This window comes from Tetrao urogallus (genome assembly GCF_951394365.1).
Source record: "Tetrao urogallus genome assembly, chromosome: 16".
NCBI classification, from domain to species: domain Eukaryota; kingdom Metazoa; phylum Chordata; class Aves; order Galliformes; family Phasianidae; genus Tetrao; species Tetrao urogallus.
In genome coordinates, this window is record NC_136829.1 from 13113972 (window position 1) to 13133602 (window position 19631).

The 19631-nt window shown below is 39.8% G+C and overlaps 1 protein-coding gene across 1 annotated transcript; it reads left to right on the plus strand.

Annotated features, from left to right (window-relative positions):
- Positions 1–1969: 1969 nt before the first annotated feature.
- ZNF217 (zinc finger protein 217) lies at positions 1970–11536 on the plus strand (the record flags this gene model as incomplete). The annotated part of the gene is made up of 4 exons (XM_079543422.1): positions 1970–3368; positions 5438–5563; positions 6336–7928; positions 11427–11536. 4 exons carry the CDS (start codon positions 1970–1972, stop codon positions 11534–11536), a joined length of 3228 nt encoding a protein of 1075 aa, XP_079399548.1.
- Positions 11537–19631: the final 8095 nt, after the last annotated feature.

Genomic DNA, 19631 nt, shown 5'->3' on the forward strand with positions numbered 1-19631 from the left:
CAAATTCAGGTTTTGCTGTCACCTTCCTATCAGCCAGTGGTTTGGTCCCTCTTCCACTCTCTCTACCCTTCCACCCAACTTCCCTCTGTGCTTCCTGTTGACTTGTGACGTGAGCCTTTGGCATAGTCTTTGAGTTTTAAGAAGCCAGAAGGGAGTACTCTGTTTCCTGGTGCTCAAATGAATTGTTGTCTAGCCCTTGGTTAGGTGACTGGACAACAGTATTAGGTTCTGGTGTTGCAGGGAAAAGATAAACACAAGCAGCTGGCAGCTGTATTGGCATTTGAGTAATTTTTTTTTTTTAAATTCATCTTTATTGTAGACTCCAGGATTTTCTTTTGTTAGTATAATGGCAGGAAAAGAAGCTGACTTTCAGTTTGGAACTAAAGAATATTCCTAGGACCCAAGAATGGAGCAGTGCAAGGATAAGGGTTTGAGGTGCTCCATCTACTACTCCTGGCAATGTTTTGCTGTGCTTCCTTAAACTGAAGTGATTCAGAGATTTCATAACTGAAGACCACCCCTGCTGTCTGAATAGAAAAGCTGGAGCAGGTAACCTCAGGTGGGACCACAGCAGTGTAGCTGCTGCTCCAGCTGCTTGTTGTGAACATGTTTATAGCCTGATCTATTACAGGAGTTGTTTGGAATGGTTATCCTTTCTCTGGCTGGAATGAAGTGAAACGTTTCCATTTTCTCTTAAGTAAGAGAATTAATTTATTTGCCCTAAGAGAGTTATTAATTAATTAATTGTTGCTAGTGGGCTTTTTTATTCTTATGGGTAGAACTTGTAATTAACTGTATCATAGCCCCTTTAAAACTTACGGAATTTTAAACTTTCATTTTGGAGTATAATCAAACACACATTTGGTGTTGCATGCAGTTTGAAATGGGAAGCATTTCCTTTGCAAGTGCAATAGTTGGCCTCTTGGATGGTTTTTAAATACTAAACTAGTGCTCAAGCAACAGCATCATTAGGCTGAAACTTTGAGATGATCCAATTGCGGCAGGGGTTGTAAATCTGCAGACATCAACAGCTCTGAGCAGTGGTATTAACAAAGTTCTTAATACACGGATTTGTACTTAATGCTTATTTTGTACTAGAACAGCGAGTGCTAATTCCAAGCTCTCTAGTCTTGGGTGGGAGAAAGAAGGGATTTTGCTCAACAGCCATTGCTGAACAAACAAAGTTTTACTGTGGCTCTAAATTCTGGTTTCACAAGTTCTTGGAAGGTTACTTTGGCTCGCTTCATTTACTTGGTAGGAGTTCAGTTGATGTACATATTGAAATATGGTTTAAGCAGTTTCATGCAGCTGGGTAAGAGCAGGTTTAGAACAGTTACTGAAGTATTGCTACTACATAGCAGTCTTAAAGCAGTAGCCTAGCTAATGGAATAGAGGAATGTTTAAGACAGCTGTTTATTTCCACTCTGGTATGTAGAAAATCACTGGACTGTCTTTTAGTTGTCCCTCATTGATGCTTAGCAATGTATGCCTTCTCTGCTCGAAAGCGTTCAATGGTTTTATTTGGGAGATATCTTCCTTTTCTTTTGAGAAGTCTTACGGATTGCTTTCTCTCTTCTTCAGGTGCTGGAGTTCTTTGTGGCACTGAACTTGCCCTCGAGTGCATTTTGCCCAATGCAACTATTTTAAGTTTTTGTACAGAAAAACTAAGTGTGACTGACTGTTTCTGCAGACTTGAAAAATCAGAAGACAATTCAAGAAACCTCATTCGTGTCACTGAGAGAAGCAGTGATGCACTTTCAGTGATGTGTTAACACAGGTAAAAATGGAAAAGAAATAATCTTTTGCTCCTGGAAAAAAATCTTTTTCTTGGCAGAAGACTTTGAACTTAGCAGACTTGCAAGCACATGTTGGAGAACTTTACAAGTGTCCTTATCGTGATCAGTGAACATCCCCCAAAGAACTGAAACCTGACATTAAAACACGTAATAGGGAACAGAACGTAGGAAACATGCCAACTCAGCCTCTCTTGGCATATATGGATGGACTGGATGGAATAGCCAGTACTGTTGGTGCACAGATGGAGAATAATGATGCCTCAATGACAATAAAAGGAACAAATACCATTTCTTACAAAAGCTTGCAAGAAAAATTTCTTATGCAAGCTGAAGGATGTATGCCTCTGGACTGCATGTTTTGTGATGAGACTTTTAAGCATCCTGAAGAACTTGGAAAGCATGTTTTAACTCAGCATAGGCCTACTCTTTGTGAACCAGCTGTCCTGCGTGTGGAAGCAGAGTATCTTAGTCCTCTAGATAAGTGTCAAGTAAGAACAAATTTGCCTTCACCAAACAATGAAAAGGACAGTGAAGAACTTAGTTGTGAAGTTTGTGGACAAACGTTTGATGAGGCTTTTGATGTTGAAGCACATATGAAAAAGCATAAAGATTCTTTCACATACTGGTGTAATGTATGTGGAAGAAGATTCAAAGAGCCATGGTTCCTCAAAAATCACATGAGAACACATACTGGGAAGCCTGGTTCTAGAAACAAGCTTCAACAAGGTTCTGAAAGCCCCATCACAATAAATGAGGTGGTGCAGGAGCATATAACTGAAAATGTAACATCGCCTTACAAAATCTGTATGGTCTGTGGCTTCCTATTTCTCAATAAAGAGACTCTACTTGAGCACAGTAAGGTGCACACCAAAGAATCAGTACCCAATGGCGAAAGCCCCCCGGTGACCGGTGATCCCAATCTGGAAGAAACATCTCACAGAGAAGAGTTTTTGCGATTTTTGAACTTAAGACCAAAAGTGGTTCTGGAAAATGACAAATCACAAAAACCTGTGAAATGGATTGCTGAGCTGGATCCGTTCAACACATATCAAGCATGGCAGCTGGCTACCAAAGGTAAAGTTGCAATTGGCCACGGCCAAACTAAAGAATCAGGACAAGAAGGAAGCACAGACAACGATGATTCATGTTCTGATAAAGAAGAACTTGGTGAAATTTGGAATGCAAATAAAGGTAGCCAGACTGAAAGTACAGGGAAGTCAAAAGTAAATAAAAACAGCAGTTATACAGGGAATAGTAACTTATACCGACACAAACTGAAACATCCCAACAGTGAAGTGCCTTCTATGGAGATGGATTCTAAATTGTCCCAGAACAAAGAGAAACCAACACACTGTTCAGAGTGTGGCAAAGCCTTCAGAACATACCACCAGCTAGTCCTTCATTCTAGAGTGCATAAGAGAGACAGGAGGACAGATGGGGAGACTTCAGCTGCTTCAAGGTCGTGCTGTACTGATATAATTGCAAGCCTAGATGAAAATGGAACAGTGGAGCGAGTGGAAGGAGGATCTGAAGATGGGTCTGAAGACGGGCTTCCAGAAACACTGCATTTAGGTGAGCTGCATTTTGAGGCATGAGATTGAAATAACTGTTATTGTTTGGGAGCTGTTTAAAGCCAAAAAAATGCATCATCTCTCTTGATGACCTCTTCCAAAACTTACATTGGAAATACGAAATAGTATGGTGGGGAAAGGGGAGAGGAGAGGAAGAACAGGAAAAGGAGAAATATTCTGACACAAGTATTTCCAGATCTTTGAATTTGTGTTGGGCCTTCTGGCAGGGGTGGTCTGGGTTTCTGGAATTATTGAAATACTTCCGATAACAATCTGTCTAGAAAAATTGTATTCCCCCCACCAAGACACATACTTCTACTGGGTATACTGCATATCATCGCATTCTTGTACAGCACATGTTTTTACAGGTAGTATTTCTGAACAAGTCATTGTATGTTTCCCACTTGATTCTGCGTCTTGTAAGGAAGGGCAGGAAAATGTTCAATGCTCAAAATCAGTGGTTATTAGGATCCAAGAAGCAAAGAATAATTCCAAGGTTTTTCTGCCCATCCGTAGGTGGTGTTTCTTTTGAATAGCTCACATGGCAGGCCGAGTGTCAGGACCTGAAACTTCTAAATTAGTTGTTTAAGGATGTGTATATGGACTATTAATATGTGTATGCAAGGGGAATATACTTAACTCCTCTTCTTGGATAGAACAGATAAGCTGTATGTTACCCAGGGCCAATGCTGAGCCTCGCTTTGCTAGCACATTTTTCTAAGGCAGTGCTGACTGATTCCTTAATTGAAAAGTTTGCATGTCTGTGGACAAAACGGAATAGCAAGAAGGCATGTAGCTAAACTCGCACTGCTGTGTGTGACATACTTCAAGTCTGCATTTAAAGAGCAGACACTTGCATAATCGCTAGAAAAGACAACGTACAGAATGTCCTGGCACACAAGACTGAGTTTTCTGTTTCTGGTAATGTGCTGCCCTTAATGTTGCCTCCAAAAACAAAGGAAAAAAAATATTACCTAATGTTAGCTTGCTTGTTTTGTTTCACAGCGCCTTATCCAAAACGAGAACAGCCTTCATTGTGAGATGCTGAGTCATGCTTCTTGAGACATTATCTGTTTGTTTGAAACAGCTCTGGCTGCTCTTGGCCACAGTTTAGCCACGCTTAGCATTTCCAGTATGGAAACTTTCCAATGCATAGTAACTTTGGAAAATCATTTTAAGCTGTCTATCATGTTTCTAACATCTTAGTTAAGCAAAACGTTTCCTTCACTTTCCCACTTTCTAGCTTTCTGGTTAGCTTTGATTTGGATACTTAAGTTGACTTGTTTGGCAGTTTGAGTTGTAAAAACATCAAGATGTTGATTTGAATGGCGTTTTGTGTGCGAGTTCTCCCCTTGTTAGGCATTGTGCTGTGCATGCCGCCCTCCAGTGGTAATCGCTATCGCTTGCACTTCAGTTTATCTGAGTTCGGAACCACGTGCTCTGCAGAACCAGCAACCCCTGCCACGTTCCTGTTCGTTAGAGCTTAAGCATTCACAGTTCTAGTGAAAGGTTACTTGTTGAAGCCAAGCTGGTGGTTCTGGGCATGACACTTCACTGACTGCAGATTAATATTGCAGTAAAGGTAAAAAATCAGGTGTCCTCTCCGCTTTCCTTCTGCAGGACAACATCCTGTGTTGTCGTGGTGCTCGAGGCAGCTTTCCAGTCCAAATAACCACGCTGTGCAAGTACTCCCCTTTATGATAAGAACACAGGCTTTAACAGATATGACTTTCATTTAGGCCATTCTCCAACAGTTTCTCGTAGTTTATTACAGAATTAAATACTTTTTCTTTGAGGCCTAGTTTTACATCTTGTTTGTGCTGTGGGGCTGCTTCATTTCAGACACTAACCACATTGGTCCTTGACACAGCTGGAAACCTTCTCAGCAATTTTGCTTTCTAAGTGTACATCAGTGCAGAACCAAAGATGCTCGCAGATTGCAGGAGTTGGCAACAGTTCTTCCTTTTGTTTTTTCCTTCATAAAGACAGCTAAGATAGTTGCTTGTGGTTTTGAAAGGGACTACAGACTTGCATTTGCTCTTCATAATGTAGCTATATTTTCTCTCAAAGATAAAAATGAAGATGTTTTGGAAAGAGCAAAAGTTAAAAATCTTGGAGCCTCCAGAGAATGCAGCTATTGTGGAAAGTATTTTCGCTCAAACTATTACCTCAATATTCATCTCAGAACTCATACAGGTAAATGGGCTTCAGCTTTATGGGAGGGGAAGGAAGTGATGAATCCAGTTGGATGGGATGTCTGGTTTTGGCTAAGTAAAACAAAAGTTGCCTTCAAAGTTATTGATTTTAAAAATAAAGATTAATCTTAATGCTGGGAAAAGGATCTGATTTTAATTTCTTGAAAGGAGTTTGTTATATACCTAAGTGTAAATCTCTTTGGGGCCAATTATATTGTACTCCTTACAATACTCATTTTAGACCTTAAAATTCTTTCTGCCTTTCATGGTGTAGTAAGAACACAGAAATACTTCCAAGTATGAAGTTTGTCTGTTAGTTGCTGCTACCTGGGGAAAGAGCTGTGTGTTCTTCAGTTAAACTTGCCTGTAGCCAAGCAAACTCATTCTACTTCTGTTAATGTATGTCCGTGTTTCTATTGAAACAGCTCTATCTATAGAACTGTAACATTTGTGTTGTTGAGTAGCCTACCTGCAATGTGATCAAGGGTTATGTATGCATTTTTGGAGTTGACCCACAGCTGTGCTTGCTTATTTCTGCCAAACAGAGCTACCACTCTGCATAGGGAGCTATCTGCTTCATAACCAGAAGATGTCACTGTAGTTAGCAAAAGCAGTAAGACAGTTTTTCGTGGTTTAGACTCTGGGTTTTAAGATTACATGAAAGGGGGAAGAAAAATCTATTTTATTGTTCTAAAGTCTAGATTAAATCCTTGTTTTTAATTGTACTCGAGACTTCAAATTGTATCAAACTTACTGATAAAACTGTGTTTCAGGTGAAAAACCATACAAATGTGAATTCTGTGAGTATGCTGCAGCACAGAAAACTTCACTGAGGTATCATTTAGAGAGGCATCACAAGGACAAGCAAGCTGATAGTGCAGCAGATGTGAAAGGTGACAGCAAAGCTTCATTGCAGAGTCAGGAGACGGAGCTGTTTCTGGTTGCTGATGGTGCTCAAGAAACCAAAAATTTGAAGAGGCTTTTTGATGGTGCCAAAGATGCTGAGGGCTGCCCACCCACAAAGCAGCAAAAGGAAATCCTGTCCTTGAATAATGCAACAGGCAGCACAGTCCTTGTAAGAATGAAAAATGATTCTAGGGAATCGATCAAACGTTCAGTTTGTAACAATTTGAATCAAATGCATGAGAATGGGTCCACTCCTTACTTGGAAAAACTAAAGTCTGAGAAGGAAACAAAGGAAGTTCAGCCCAGTGCTTCGCATAAAAGAGAGAGAGAGGCTTCTGTGGAATCAGAGGGAGATGATGTCCAGTATGTTTGTGCTTTTAAGGATGGAAAAAATACAACTGATGTACGAGAGTGCTGTGAGAACTCCAAACACAAACATGTGGTGGATGCTCAAGAAATGCCCTTGAACTTATCTATTGGGACTTCACAAGAATGTTCAGTGGTTTCAACTACTAGAGGCCTAGTACCCAGCACCTGCCCGTTTTGTACTTACAGAACATTCTACCCAGAAGTCCTAATGATGCACCAGAGGCTGATGCACAAATATAACCCTGACACCGTTAACAAAAATGGCTATAGAAACAAGGCTCTAGCTAAAGCCAGACGCACTGGATGCCCTCCTGCCCTGCTTGGTAAAGATGTGCTTCCTCTGTCCTTTAATCCTAACAAAAGTAAGGCCTCCCCATCTATTCCACAAAAACTGTTGCAAACGGGGAAATCCAAGCAGTGTCATCCTCCCCAGAACAAAGTCTCTCTTTTTGCAATGGCTGATTCAAGCAGCGCAGCCCCGAGTAACCTCAAGTTTCATAAACAGCAAAGTAGTATTGGAGCTCAGGCAAATAATTATAGACAACCTCAGCAAGAAATGCACTCCAGTTCCAGTGGCTCTCCGGTACTGGACAGAGTAAAAAGAGCTGAATCTAAAATGAAAGCTCTGAATGTCACAGTGTCTCAGTCTGGTGCAGTAAGCAGCAGTATGAATGGGGCTCTTGACTCTCACCTAAACGAATCTGCCTGGTCTTGTCATCGAGGAAGAGACTATCTTTGTAGTAAATCTGTGGGCAATGCAAATCTAGAATATGGTGAAACGTCATCTAAAAGAATGAAACATAGTGTGGTAGTTATTGAACAAAGTGACTGTGCAGTGGCTAATTACAGAAGATATGAAACGAGCAGATTTCGTGTTGCAAACAGATATGCAAATCTGCTACCTCAGGAATGTTCTCGCACCAAACCTGCATCCTCTGTTTTGCCAACCAAACAAGGGCTTCTGAATTCGGATGATGCTGATCCTCCTAAAGTACTGACTGTTCTCAAACCTTATGAGCCATATAGCTCTGGATCACTTTACAGTTCTTGTGGATCTAGCAATGGCCAAGTCACCAGCTCTACAGTAGAAGGTACTGTATCTCCATCCTAGTTCAGTTAGATGTCTTTGAACTTTATGAAGAAGAAAGGTGTATGAAATAATAAATGCACAGCTACAATAAAATAATAGAGAAAATCAACTGCTGTTAACATTTCGTCAAGTACAGTCAGTGCCTGGATTTTAAATGTAAAATCCAGGTTCAGCAAACTCCCGTCTTGGGGAATTAGGCAGGTAAGGTGTGAATTTTAAAGAGAGGTTTAAAATTCAAGTTCCACCTCCCTGCCTACAGTCTCTAATATCAAGCATGTACTGTTTGCTCATTAGAGCACTCAAGACATGCTAACTAATCCAGGGTATGGAACAGGCCTTTCTGCTTAATTTACAAGAAGTCTTGGACCATCTGGAATATTAATAGGAAAAAAAAAAGCTCTCATAGGTAATTGTTTCATTCAGTTACAGAAAAAGATGCATTAAAACCATAAACTATGACAAATATCATACTTCTGTTGCTCAGTGGGCTTTTGTAATGTTTAGGAACAGAATGCTTAAGACAACAGAGTTCTGCTATTCTATTATGGCATCACTGCACTAAGTAGTAAGGCTTTACTGTGGAAAACTCTTAATGTAGCAAAGAGTTTGTGATGTATTTGGAAAAACTTTGTGCTTTGTTTCTTAGTCGTTTTCAAAAGCTTGAGGAGGCCAAGGTTAAAAGATGCTAGGTGATGCTTAAGCAGTTGTCTGACTTTCTAGAAGGTATTTGTGACTGTCAGCTGAGGACCAATATAGGCTTAGCCTCAAATATAGGAATTTGAATTTTGAAAGGAAGATTCTGTTGTAGGAATGAACAGTATGCATATGCATGCTCTGTAGCCTTAGGGTATCTACTAAACTCTGAATATTCCTGCTCTCTAGAACAGCAAGGTCACTTCTGAGATAACAAGCAGAGTTATGCTACCTTAGGTCAGAGCGAAGTGAGAGACACTAAACCTGTGTTTTGTTATGTGGGGAAAAGTCTATGCACCAGCTCTGTTCTGTGTGTGTAAAGGCTGTGGGCTTACTAGTGAGTTATGGAAAAATGAAGGCAAGTGAAGGAAGCTCTGCTTCCAGACTGGGTCAGGAAAGGACATAGGCAAAGTTAGCATCACTTTGGACTTATTGAAACAGTTGTGAAAGCATTAACTCCTAGTTTCATCAGGTGTCATCTGTATCAGATGACCTGTGCCATTAATTGCCTTGAGGAATGTGCAATGAGCACTGGGTCACACATAGAATACACAGGGCTGGGCCCAAGGACAAATGTTGCTGCTGCCTCTCGATGTTCCTAGTGATCTGAGGGGATGAAATACTCTTTTCTTATCTGGGTGCAGAAGTGGTGCAGAAGTCATTCATGCAGTTGTGGAATATATAAATAACCACTGATTAAAAAGCCTGGCAGAATGCTAGTCCTTAAGGACCAAGTAGAATGCTAGTTTGCATACAAGCCAACTGACTGAGGACTTGTGCTTTGTGACATGGCTATCTGATGAGCAGAGGACGTTCAGGATTTTTAGAGAATTCTCTTGATACTGTATAAAGGCATCTTAATTTGAGTTTAAAATAAGGGGAAAATAAAACCTTCTAGCTTCAGCTGTCTTGATAAGTCTGTCCCTTCATGCACTGGACATGATGGGTCAGTATCTCACTTCTCTCCAGCATTATCTTGAGGATAGAAGAATTTCTTCTCAAGGCAGCGCTCTTAGAGAGGTTGGCCTGTGGAACTGACAATTGCTGCAATTCCATTTTTAAACAGTGACTTCACTGGAATCCACCTTGTTCTTCTTCTGAAAGCTAGACCTGTCAATCAAAAAATCTGTGGTAGGCTCTTCCTCTTTTATGGTACGAGCTTGGAGACAGCAGCTTGTAGTCAAAATTATAGTCATTGTTTCTTGTGATTTAGAGCACTCGAAGCTGTACCTACAATCATTAGACAGCGTAATTGTCATAGAAATAAAGATTTCATTGCTGGTTATGCAGAGCCATCTCAAGGCAACTTTTCATGGCTGTTACTGATGTTGGGAAGACTTGTGAAATAAGACCCTTTTGATGGAGGTTTTCTTACAAACTTCCAGAAATGGCTTGTGCAATAAAACATTGGCTCTTAGGTCTAATTGCCTCTCTTTCCAACCATTCTGCCCAGAAGTACATGAATGAAACCAAACCTTGATGATTTTGAAAAGGTTAAGGCAAGGGAATTTCTCAGCATTAGACTTCTAATATGGTTGGAGACAGAAGAGCTTCTGCAAATTCTTATTTCTTCAGTTTAACAAAAAAATACAACTTGGGTACAACTGTTTGCCTAAGAGTTGCAATTCCATGGAGGTACTTGGTATTATATGCAATTTAGGTATTATATGCAATTTACTACATGTTTCTGTAGTCTTAATCAGCCCTCGTGATATTATAAGAACATGTCAAAAATCTTTCTCTAAGGACCTGTGTGCTCATGGCAACATTATTTAGGTCCTATGAACATGTTATGTTGCATGTTAAATGCAGGATCAAGTTGTCATGAGAATGTGTTCCACTTGGCAAGCTTGATTAAAGCATGATGCCTTCTATTACTGCTTGTAAGCTGTGCCACTCTGTATTGCCCTGAAGAGACAGAAACATTCTGAAACCACTCAGTTTGTGTTATTTTCAAATTACTTGCCTTTGCAATGGCAACATGCTATCAAGGATAACCTGTTGGCTGATTGATCTGGCAGAGACTGCAAATTAAAGACAATTGCTCATGACATACTCCAATGGCTTTGTAGATTCTGTTGAAATATTAATTTAGCTTTGCCATTTTAATTTAATTAAAGCTTGCTAGGTTTTTTCAATGCTGCATTTAAAGCTTTCATGGAATATGGATGGCAGTTGGGCTTTTTGTATCCTGGGAGGAAAAATGATCCTTGACTTTCCCTTCATTTTATGAAGTACTTCTTGACTGCTTACTTAAGCTACAAAGACTTGGTTTGGAGCAGGCATTGATTTCACGCATATAAATCTGAATGAATGATTGTGGGTAAATATAAAATTACCAGTGTACTACACTGAAAACTGCTTAACAGAATCATTCATATTACATCATGTTAACTATGTTAGCTAAGGTAATAATGTAGTACCCCTGTCTTCATTTCATGTTCTATTTTCAAACAAATGCAGGAAATGAATATGTAGGATTCATATGGTATGAGGTATTCACTTCTGAAAGTGGACCCTACTGTATGATGACTTGAGCACAGATATCTTTTGCAAATTATACCAGCAAAACCTGGCATGATACGTGCATGCAAACAGCTTAGAACAAGGTTCTTAAATTACAGCTTTTCTTGTTCTAGTTCTGGGTACTGTATTTCCCATAGCTTCTAAGAGGACAAGGGACAGCTATGCACCTTGAGCCTTGCTTGTGAGCTGTGTTCTGGGTGCTGACAGAGACCTGCTTCCAGTTGAATGTCTGACCGATCAGATTATCAGGAAATAACTCGTCTGAATTTATTTTTGTCAGGAAAAAGATCAGTGTCATACCAACACCTATCTAGCAGTGTGCTGCAAAAGCGAAGTTATGAGAGTTTCATTGGCAATGCACGCTTTCGACCAAATGACAAGAAGACTTGATGGTTTACTTCAGGAAACGGTAAACAAACCTTTTGAACTAACTGTTACTTAAATATTGCATCAGGTACTCATAACATCAAACGTTGCTGCTTGAGTGTGATGAGAGGTTATGAGAACCTGAACCGGAACATCTGAAAATGCAAACTCTCCCTTTTAGAAAGTGAAGCAAATATTCATGTAGCATTAGTTATTTTGAATACCCCTAATGGCATACTTTGTGTTTTAAAAAATAATGCCTAGATGCTTCCTTCCTAAAAGAAATTGAGGATCTAAAAAAGATCAATGTATTAATTAGATACAGTGCTAGTGGGAAGTGTTCACCAAAGGGCTTTCCCCTTGTGTCAGTATATGGGGGTGGGGGAACAATGTGGGGAACTAGAAATGGGAGGATGTCCCTGTTATCATAGCTTGTGAATCCTCTGCTAGTTCTCAAGAGGTTGTGTTGGTCAGTTCTTCCTGAAAATGGAGGCATTACTCATTTTACAACTTCTGAAGATTTTGCCTCTAACAAGACTGCTGCTGGATTATTTCATAGAGAAGTAAGGGTTTCCTGATAGCTCCTTGACAGTTTATCCTTGTGTGCTGGTGAGGTTGTTCCAAGTAGCTTTTCCTTTGTTTGGCAGAGGGATGGGTGTAGCCTCTTAGGGGAAATAAGTCAAGTGAAAAGAATTAGCCTGGTGTGCTGAATTCCTGTGCTTCATCTCTTCAGTTTGTAGCTGAATCTCAGAACTTCACAATTCCATTGTGTTCACAACATTCTTAGCTGCTAAGGAGATAAGCAGTGAGTAAGTCTATAAATAAATATATCCGTGTGCTCTTTCTAAGCTGGAGCCACGGATCATTTTCCTTGTTGAAACTTAAGCAGATACTTCTTGAATGCTGCAGCACCTGGGCCAGTGTGCAGTCTTTTCTAAAAAGATACTTACATTCTAGGGAAGCAGAGCTGTCTGACCTCTAGCTGACAGCTTTTAAAATACTTTGCTGTTTTTCTTGATAGTCCTCTAATCTTACTGCTTTTATTGTCCCCACTAAGCATTTTTTGCCTGGTTCTGCTTTCTTTGGGGGGAAAAAAAAAAAGCTAACTCAATTTCAGTGTCTCAATGTCTGCCTGTATTCCTGCTTGGAGTTTGAGTGTTCAGAAGGAGACTTGATTGCCAGTTTTAATTAGTAATGGAAAACAGGATAGACTGTATATGGCAATAATAATTTCTAAATACATTTATGCAAGAGTGAAGATTATCTTCTTTCTTTTTAAGGATGCCTTCTCCCTCACAAAAAGTGTTCTGCTATTTTCTAGTTCTATGCAAAACCCTATTTTTGATTTGTTCCAGGTCTTAAGGACACAAGTGCATGTTCTATGGAGTTATACCTGCAGTTCATCCCTTGAGGAAAATGAATGGTGAAAGCTACTGAACTAAGCTGTGATTGTACTGTATATAAAAACACTACAGTTCTATAATATTGGTTCTGTTAACATTTAATACCAAATAGCCATAAAAGGTAGTCTAAACAATGGGTTATGAAGGTGTGTGGGGAATGTACGTCTTGACATTGACTTGGAGTATTTTTCATTAGAATAATTGACCAAATATTAGGTAGGAATTATATTTTTACATACTTGAGCGCTGCTGAAAAGAGTTTCTTTGAAAGAATATATAGTCCTTGCACCTCAGGTAAACTGTAAATACAGAAGTTGAAATCCTGTTGGTTTAATGCTCCTTTTTCATAAAGGTGAAAGTTTCTCATATGCTGTTTTTCCTGTTTAAACAACTTCCAAATAAACTGTCTGAAACTGTCCAGTTCATAAATGTTGTGAACATCAGAGCAGTGGTGCTGACATTATGCTATCTGCCTTGTATGTGCTGAGATCATACTGTGTGCTTCCACAAGAAGTACAGCGCTGCTCTTCTGGAGCTGCTTCCAGCTCTTTTCAAAAGCGTGGATGAGGCGATGCTTGACGTTGAGTCTGCAGTGTGGTGTTCCCGAAACACGGTTGGGTTCTTGGTTTGGCATTGGTTGCTGCTGTTCAGAGAAGTTTCTTAAATGAACCTCTGTAGCAGAAAGTGCTTAGGACTTGCATGAGACGCGATACTAATCTACATGTTTCAAATGTTGAGTTTTCTACTGAACTGCATTTAGAGGAAAACTACTTTGCACCTTTGTCCAAACTGTACAGTCACAAACAGGCTTGCAATATGAATACAGGATCCACAGACTTCAAAAAGGGATGTGGCTATGGTGTGGCCTGCTTGACTCTGCTTGAAAGCTTCTTAATGTTGGTTTTTAGCATCTGCTGGGTGTTTAAACAGAGTAAGGAATAAACTGTTAATGGGAGAATGTCTCCTTTTATTTTTTTGTGAAGACAACAAGAGTTTTTTCTAATGCACATGCAGTTTATTTTTTGTAAAGGGAAGATGGCCAGTTACCAGCCAGTAAAGCAGAACTGTTGTGTATTTTGACCTTCGTTCCTAGTTACTTCTCATAAAGCCTGTAGTAAAGAGTTAATTTCTTCTGTATCTGGCTTTGACTTCCATATATTTTTACTAAAACAAACAAACAAAAAAAAGAATTTGCACTGCTTGTTTTGCTCTCTTCCCTCAAACAGCAAAATGTAAAATAGCAAAACCTAGAAACTCTTGTTTTTTCATTATGCAACTTGAGATGTTCCAGTTGTATGTCTTAGTTCCTCAATATGGGACCTTATTTTAACGTCTCTGTAAACTGGCAATGTAATGAAGTGCTGTGTATCAGGAAATTGTACACTATTTTACCTTTCTTCTGTTCATAAGCTGAGCCATATGTACATAATCTAGATTTGTTTTCCTAGTTTTGCACTTTTATAGCCTATTTTTTGAAGACTGATTCACTTGGAAAATGGTTAATCTATTTTTTTGCGTGATCTTTCCAATGAGTCTTATAGAATGCATGCTGTAACTATCATCTATGTACCTTACAAGGTTCTGTGGTTAAAACACGTGCAGGGCTGTATTAAGATGTCTGAGTAAAAAGACCTAAGATGTTTTTAATCTCTCTTCATGCTGGTACAGTTTTCTTCAAGATTTTTTGGTAGAGATCTTGAGGGTTAAATGGAAAAATGACTGTGGAGGCTTATTTCATGGCAGCACAGCCCTGTACTTGGGAATACGCTTTGCCCATCAGTATTAACTACTGGGATACTACTGGTTTTGTATGATTCTTTGGAGGTAACAGTGCATATATGGAGGTACAAATTGTTGATTTTTCTTTCTATGTATTTATTTCATTCCATTTTGTTTTAATTGTTGAAACCGGAAGTTGTCAAGCAGTAGGAACACATTACTCATTTAATTTATAATGTATTTCACCTTAGTTGAGTATATTATTACATGTGGATGTAAATATAGACTTGGTGTTTTGCAAAACTGGTTTCTGTGTCTTGCTTTTAAAGGTTGAAATTAGCTGGCTGGAATTTCGTATTCCTTTGACTTTTCCATCGTATTCAGACCCCCGTGGGAGGGGGAGAAGGAGGACCTGCCAGTAACCAAACCCAAGCTCATGTCTGTTCAGTTGCTCTTATGAAAATACTGAGTCACTTCCCAGAAAATCTGGCTGAAGCATAGAGAACTCTTAAAATAATGAAGAAATCTTTTGTTTCTTCCCTTTGAAGGAAAACAACAGAGAAGAAATGGAGTTTTTGTATGCATTCATTATGGTAATAAGTGGTGAGGGCATTAAAACTTTTTAAGCAATATTTTTTAAAAACTTTAGAATTTGTAAGGGCTTAAATGTTCTGGAAAGAAATAATTCTTGGTCTGACGTGTTCTTGGAAGCTGAGTAAGATGTCATACCTCAGTAACTCCACTGACAACATCTGAAAACCAGATTGAACTGGGGGAGAGGGGAGGGTGAGATAGCTGGAAAAGGGTTGTCAAAGGCAATTTGTCCTGAAGAGAGCTCATCAGAAAGGCTCCCCTATATAAATAAACTGCAGTTGAAGGCACGTATCTGACTGACCAGTGCCTTGCTGGCCTCACAGTTGGAGCTTTTGAGTCTTGTGTTGGAACTGGCACTCGTGGCTGTGGTCAAGTTTGTAGAGAGAGCCTAGACTAATGCCTTGACTTGGTGAAAGCATTGCTGGTAGGCAGAACAAGAACTTCAAAGTGTGCTCTTAACAAAACTGTCATCTGTGGATTGCTTTGAGAATGGTGAGTTCTGTCTGTGGTGTACAAAAGAGGCTCGTGGAGCCTGGCTTTTAAAGGCCTTCAATGGGCTGAGGGTAACAGTGCTGCTGAGAAACTTCTGAGCAGTGCTGAATGAAGCGTGGCAGGGGGGTGTAAGCACAGATGTGAGCTTTGCAAGTCATCTTTACCATTAACTATGCTTTTCCTTTGGTGTTCCAAGTATGCTTTTGTTCCCTGTTAGTAGTTTCAGGTAAGCTTTCAGGTATCAGATGCCTACCATTTTCTGAGCTACCCCAGATGCCAAATGGAAAGTAAAACTTGAGAGCAAATCTCACTTGCTGCCTGAAGAGGGGATCTCTTAAAGATGTGGAACTGGTGCTTGCTTCAAGTCTGTTTTGTCTTTAAATGGTGAGGGATTTTGGAGACTTTTCCAGTGTTAGTATGCTTCGTTTGTTTATGACTAGTGAACTTCAGCGTTGCTAAAACATTTCCCCATTCCTCTGAGATGTTACACCCAGTGTAAGTTGGATTAATTGAAAAAGGTTGAGGCTATTTTTTGGCGAGCGAAGGCCAAAACAGTCAAAAAAAGAGATGGTGAGTAAGTCTAGAGAGTATTCTCACTATTGGTGTCGATTAAAGCTGCTCTAGTTGGGGGGCTGCAGAGTAGTGCTTCTGATTGAATGGTCTGCTCTCATCTCTGTCCTTGTGCCATGGGGAATCTCATGGTTGCTGGTTTTGTGTGATATCCTGCTCAGTGCTGTTGGTTTCCTCCAAGCAGTGTCACTGGAGGACTTCAGCTACTGTCTAAAATGCCTGAATGCATAACTGAGAAATGGTGTTTCTCTACAGTGTAACCTGTCCAGATTGGCTGGGTGGTAGCTCTAATTATAGATGTATGAGGGACTTTCCTTCTCTACTTTTAATGAGTTAACAGTAAAAATACACTCAGACAACTAAATGTCTTGAAACTGAGGAAGCAACATTAATTTTTTCGTACAAGGAAGATCTAATATTAAATCACAAGGCAGTTCCTTGTTCCCCTTTTTAGCAAAAGAGGAAAATATGCAAGTGTGTTACTGAGCAGATTTCTCTGTTCATTTGCACACACTTAAGAAAAGTGCATTTAATTAGGATTAGCAAGTCTCTAAATTGCAGATGGTTCTCAGGGGAAAAAATAGTTACGAGTGTGTTCATGACATTAAAATCAGTACATTTAATTCAATTTCATCTTAATATTAATTCATAACATCTAAAGTAGTAACTCCTACAGAAGATGTTCATGTGATTTTAGGATTAGTAGAGAAAATGAGATCTAGCATTTCCAAACATGTAACAGCATGATTGCTGTGTGCAATTATGCAGATTGAGTACATGCCAATTACAAGAGCGCCCATCTTGACATGCGCTGTTATCTGTGACAAGGGCTGTTGTATGAAATGTGGCTTTCTTAGTTAGGGGTTCATTACCAGTAGATAATCTGAGTCCAAGACTGGGTGGTGAGAAGTGCTGCAGAAATCAGTAGTTAATAGGAACTGCTGGTGTGTAACTCCAGAGAGCTGTCTGGGTTGGGGATAGTATTACACAACAAGATATTTTGTCCTTAATGCTTTTTTAGACTGCCATACTGATCCTGTTCTGATCACAGACTCAGAAGTACAGCATCTCTTCATTTGAAGAGAGAAATGTAAGGCTGTGGTATCTTCCCTCATCACTTGTTCTCAGGTTTATTACTGCACTTACTATCAGTGAGCTGTATCTTTTAGGACAGGTGCATCAGCTTCACATTTGTTCTGCATGTGTTGAATGTGAAAGCAAAATATCGTATTTCAGTCCTGCTTGGTCCAGAACTGAAAGAACCAAAGTGTGGAACGGAAAATCCTGGATTTAGATAATACTTCTTCTGGAGATTTCCCCCCTCTGTTTCTGTGGAGGCTATCTCTAGTTTGCAATACTCAGTACTGTGGCTATCAGCTCTCAGGCTCAGCTGGGCTCTGCGGCTCCGAACTCTTCACAAGCCTTGAAACTGGTGATGGAAGCGTGTGCAGAGGCCCCATCTCGAGCCAACAGTCTGGGCCTGCTTTGGCATGGATGGTCAACTTTTTGCACAACGAGGAAGTTTTTACTACGATAAAGTTCTGGGCTTCTCCAAAGAGGATGTACTTTCAGGTTCTTCACTCTTCAAAATCCCCAGCTCTTTAACGTCACTGGGGCTCAGTGCAAACAAATGAGTAAACTTCTTGCTCTGCTCTCAGTCCCAAAGCTGCATCTCCTTCCATTAGAGGAAGAGGCCTTGTACCTTCTAGGAGAGCCCTTCACCCTGGGTGGTGTCTCCTGGAAACATTCATTATTACTCCCCTGGCTTGTTCTTATTAACAGTGGTAGAAACTCTAGGATGGATGAACGGATGGCTTTCAACAGCATTTTGACTAAGGTAACAATGTGTGAAAGACAATCTTGTTTCCTCCTCATGAGAGCTCAGTGTTTGAGCATTAGATGGCAGTGTTAGCAAGGAGGAGATGCTGAAATAAGCTTAAGGAGAGCTCAGACAGCAGACAGACAAGCCAGCTAGGATGGAAGTGTTACGTATCCTCAGGACAAGTTTACTTTGGATTCCTGAATTAATTAGCAGTTACACAAAAGTAGGTGGAAATAAAACAAATGGAGATGCCCTGAAAAATACCACGCGCTGAGGAAGATGTTGACCTATTTAAATAGTTCATGTAGCACGAGTGTCAGTGTCACCTGCACGCTTACCAATGAATGAGATGAACCAAAGAAAATCTGCAGATGTGTAAGTGTTGTCTCTGACTTTCTCTTCTCACCCTATCAATATTTACTGAAATGTGCAGATCTCTATGCAGCAGATTTAGAGCACAGTTTAGCTGCTGGCTACCATTATTTTTGACTGCTCTTATAATTAAATGATGCATTTTATAGCAGGGTACACATCACTGAGACGTTTGTCTGGGTGAATCTTTAATAATCTTTAATATAGAAATATTTTCATGAGCAAATCTGGTCTAATAATTGTGCAATACTTTGACATTTAAAACTAATTTTGCACATATGAAATGTCTTCATTCATCCTCCATGAATGCAATGACCTAATGCAATTACTGATTTTTCATCCTGTGAATAATCGCTTGTAAGGAACCTTGTGTGACTTCATTCCTGCAACTGGGGAAGTGGTGGCAGGAGGAGCCTTACCTGCATGGCTGCGGGCTGCCTGCTGTCCTGGCAGCTCTGGAAAACCAGGAGATGGTTTTGGTGTAAAGCAGAAAGTGCCCTTCAAGTTGTAAAAACAGTTTTCATTTCGTCAGGAGTGATGACATTTCAGTTTAGAGTTCTGATCTATATATGTATGTATAGATCTTTGCTCAAAAAGTTAATTAAAAACATTTCTAAATAAAGCAATTTTTAGCAAACTCAGTGACATTTTAATGTCAGAGTTGAGCATAAATTGTTCAGGAAAATAGAAGGTCAGAGCAACTAAATGAAATTAGAATTAATTCAGAATAACACTTGCACCAAAGTCAGATTTTTTTTTCCTCCTGTGTTCTTTCCATAACCTCCATGCAGTCCCAAAGCATTTCTGCCAGCAGAGAGAGTTACTTTCACGTCTGTTTTGCGTTCTGTTAAATGAGGAGAAATGGCTCTGCTCTTCAGTTATCCTTACTGTATAAATCACATGTTTTCCAGCCTCAATTTTTTTGGTAAACATTTCAGATCACCCTCTAACTGAAGCCCTGTCACGGTGCCCTTGTGCTGCTGATGTTTGTTTGCTCTGGGCCTCAAACAAACGTGGACTCACTAAGATTTCATGTTTCTTCACTTCTGTTTCTTTTTGATCGACTTTCATTGTTGTGTTTACATTGCTTTTCTCCCTTCCTCTGCAGCTGATACTTGAAGTTACAAGGTAATTGAGCTCAACGTGT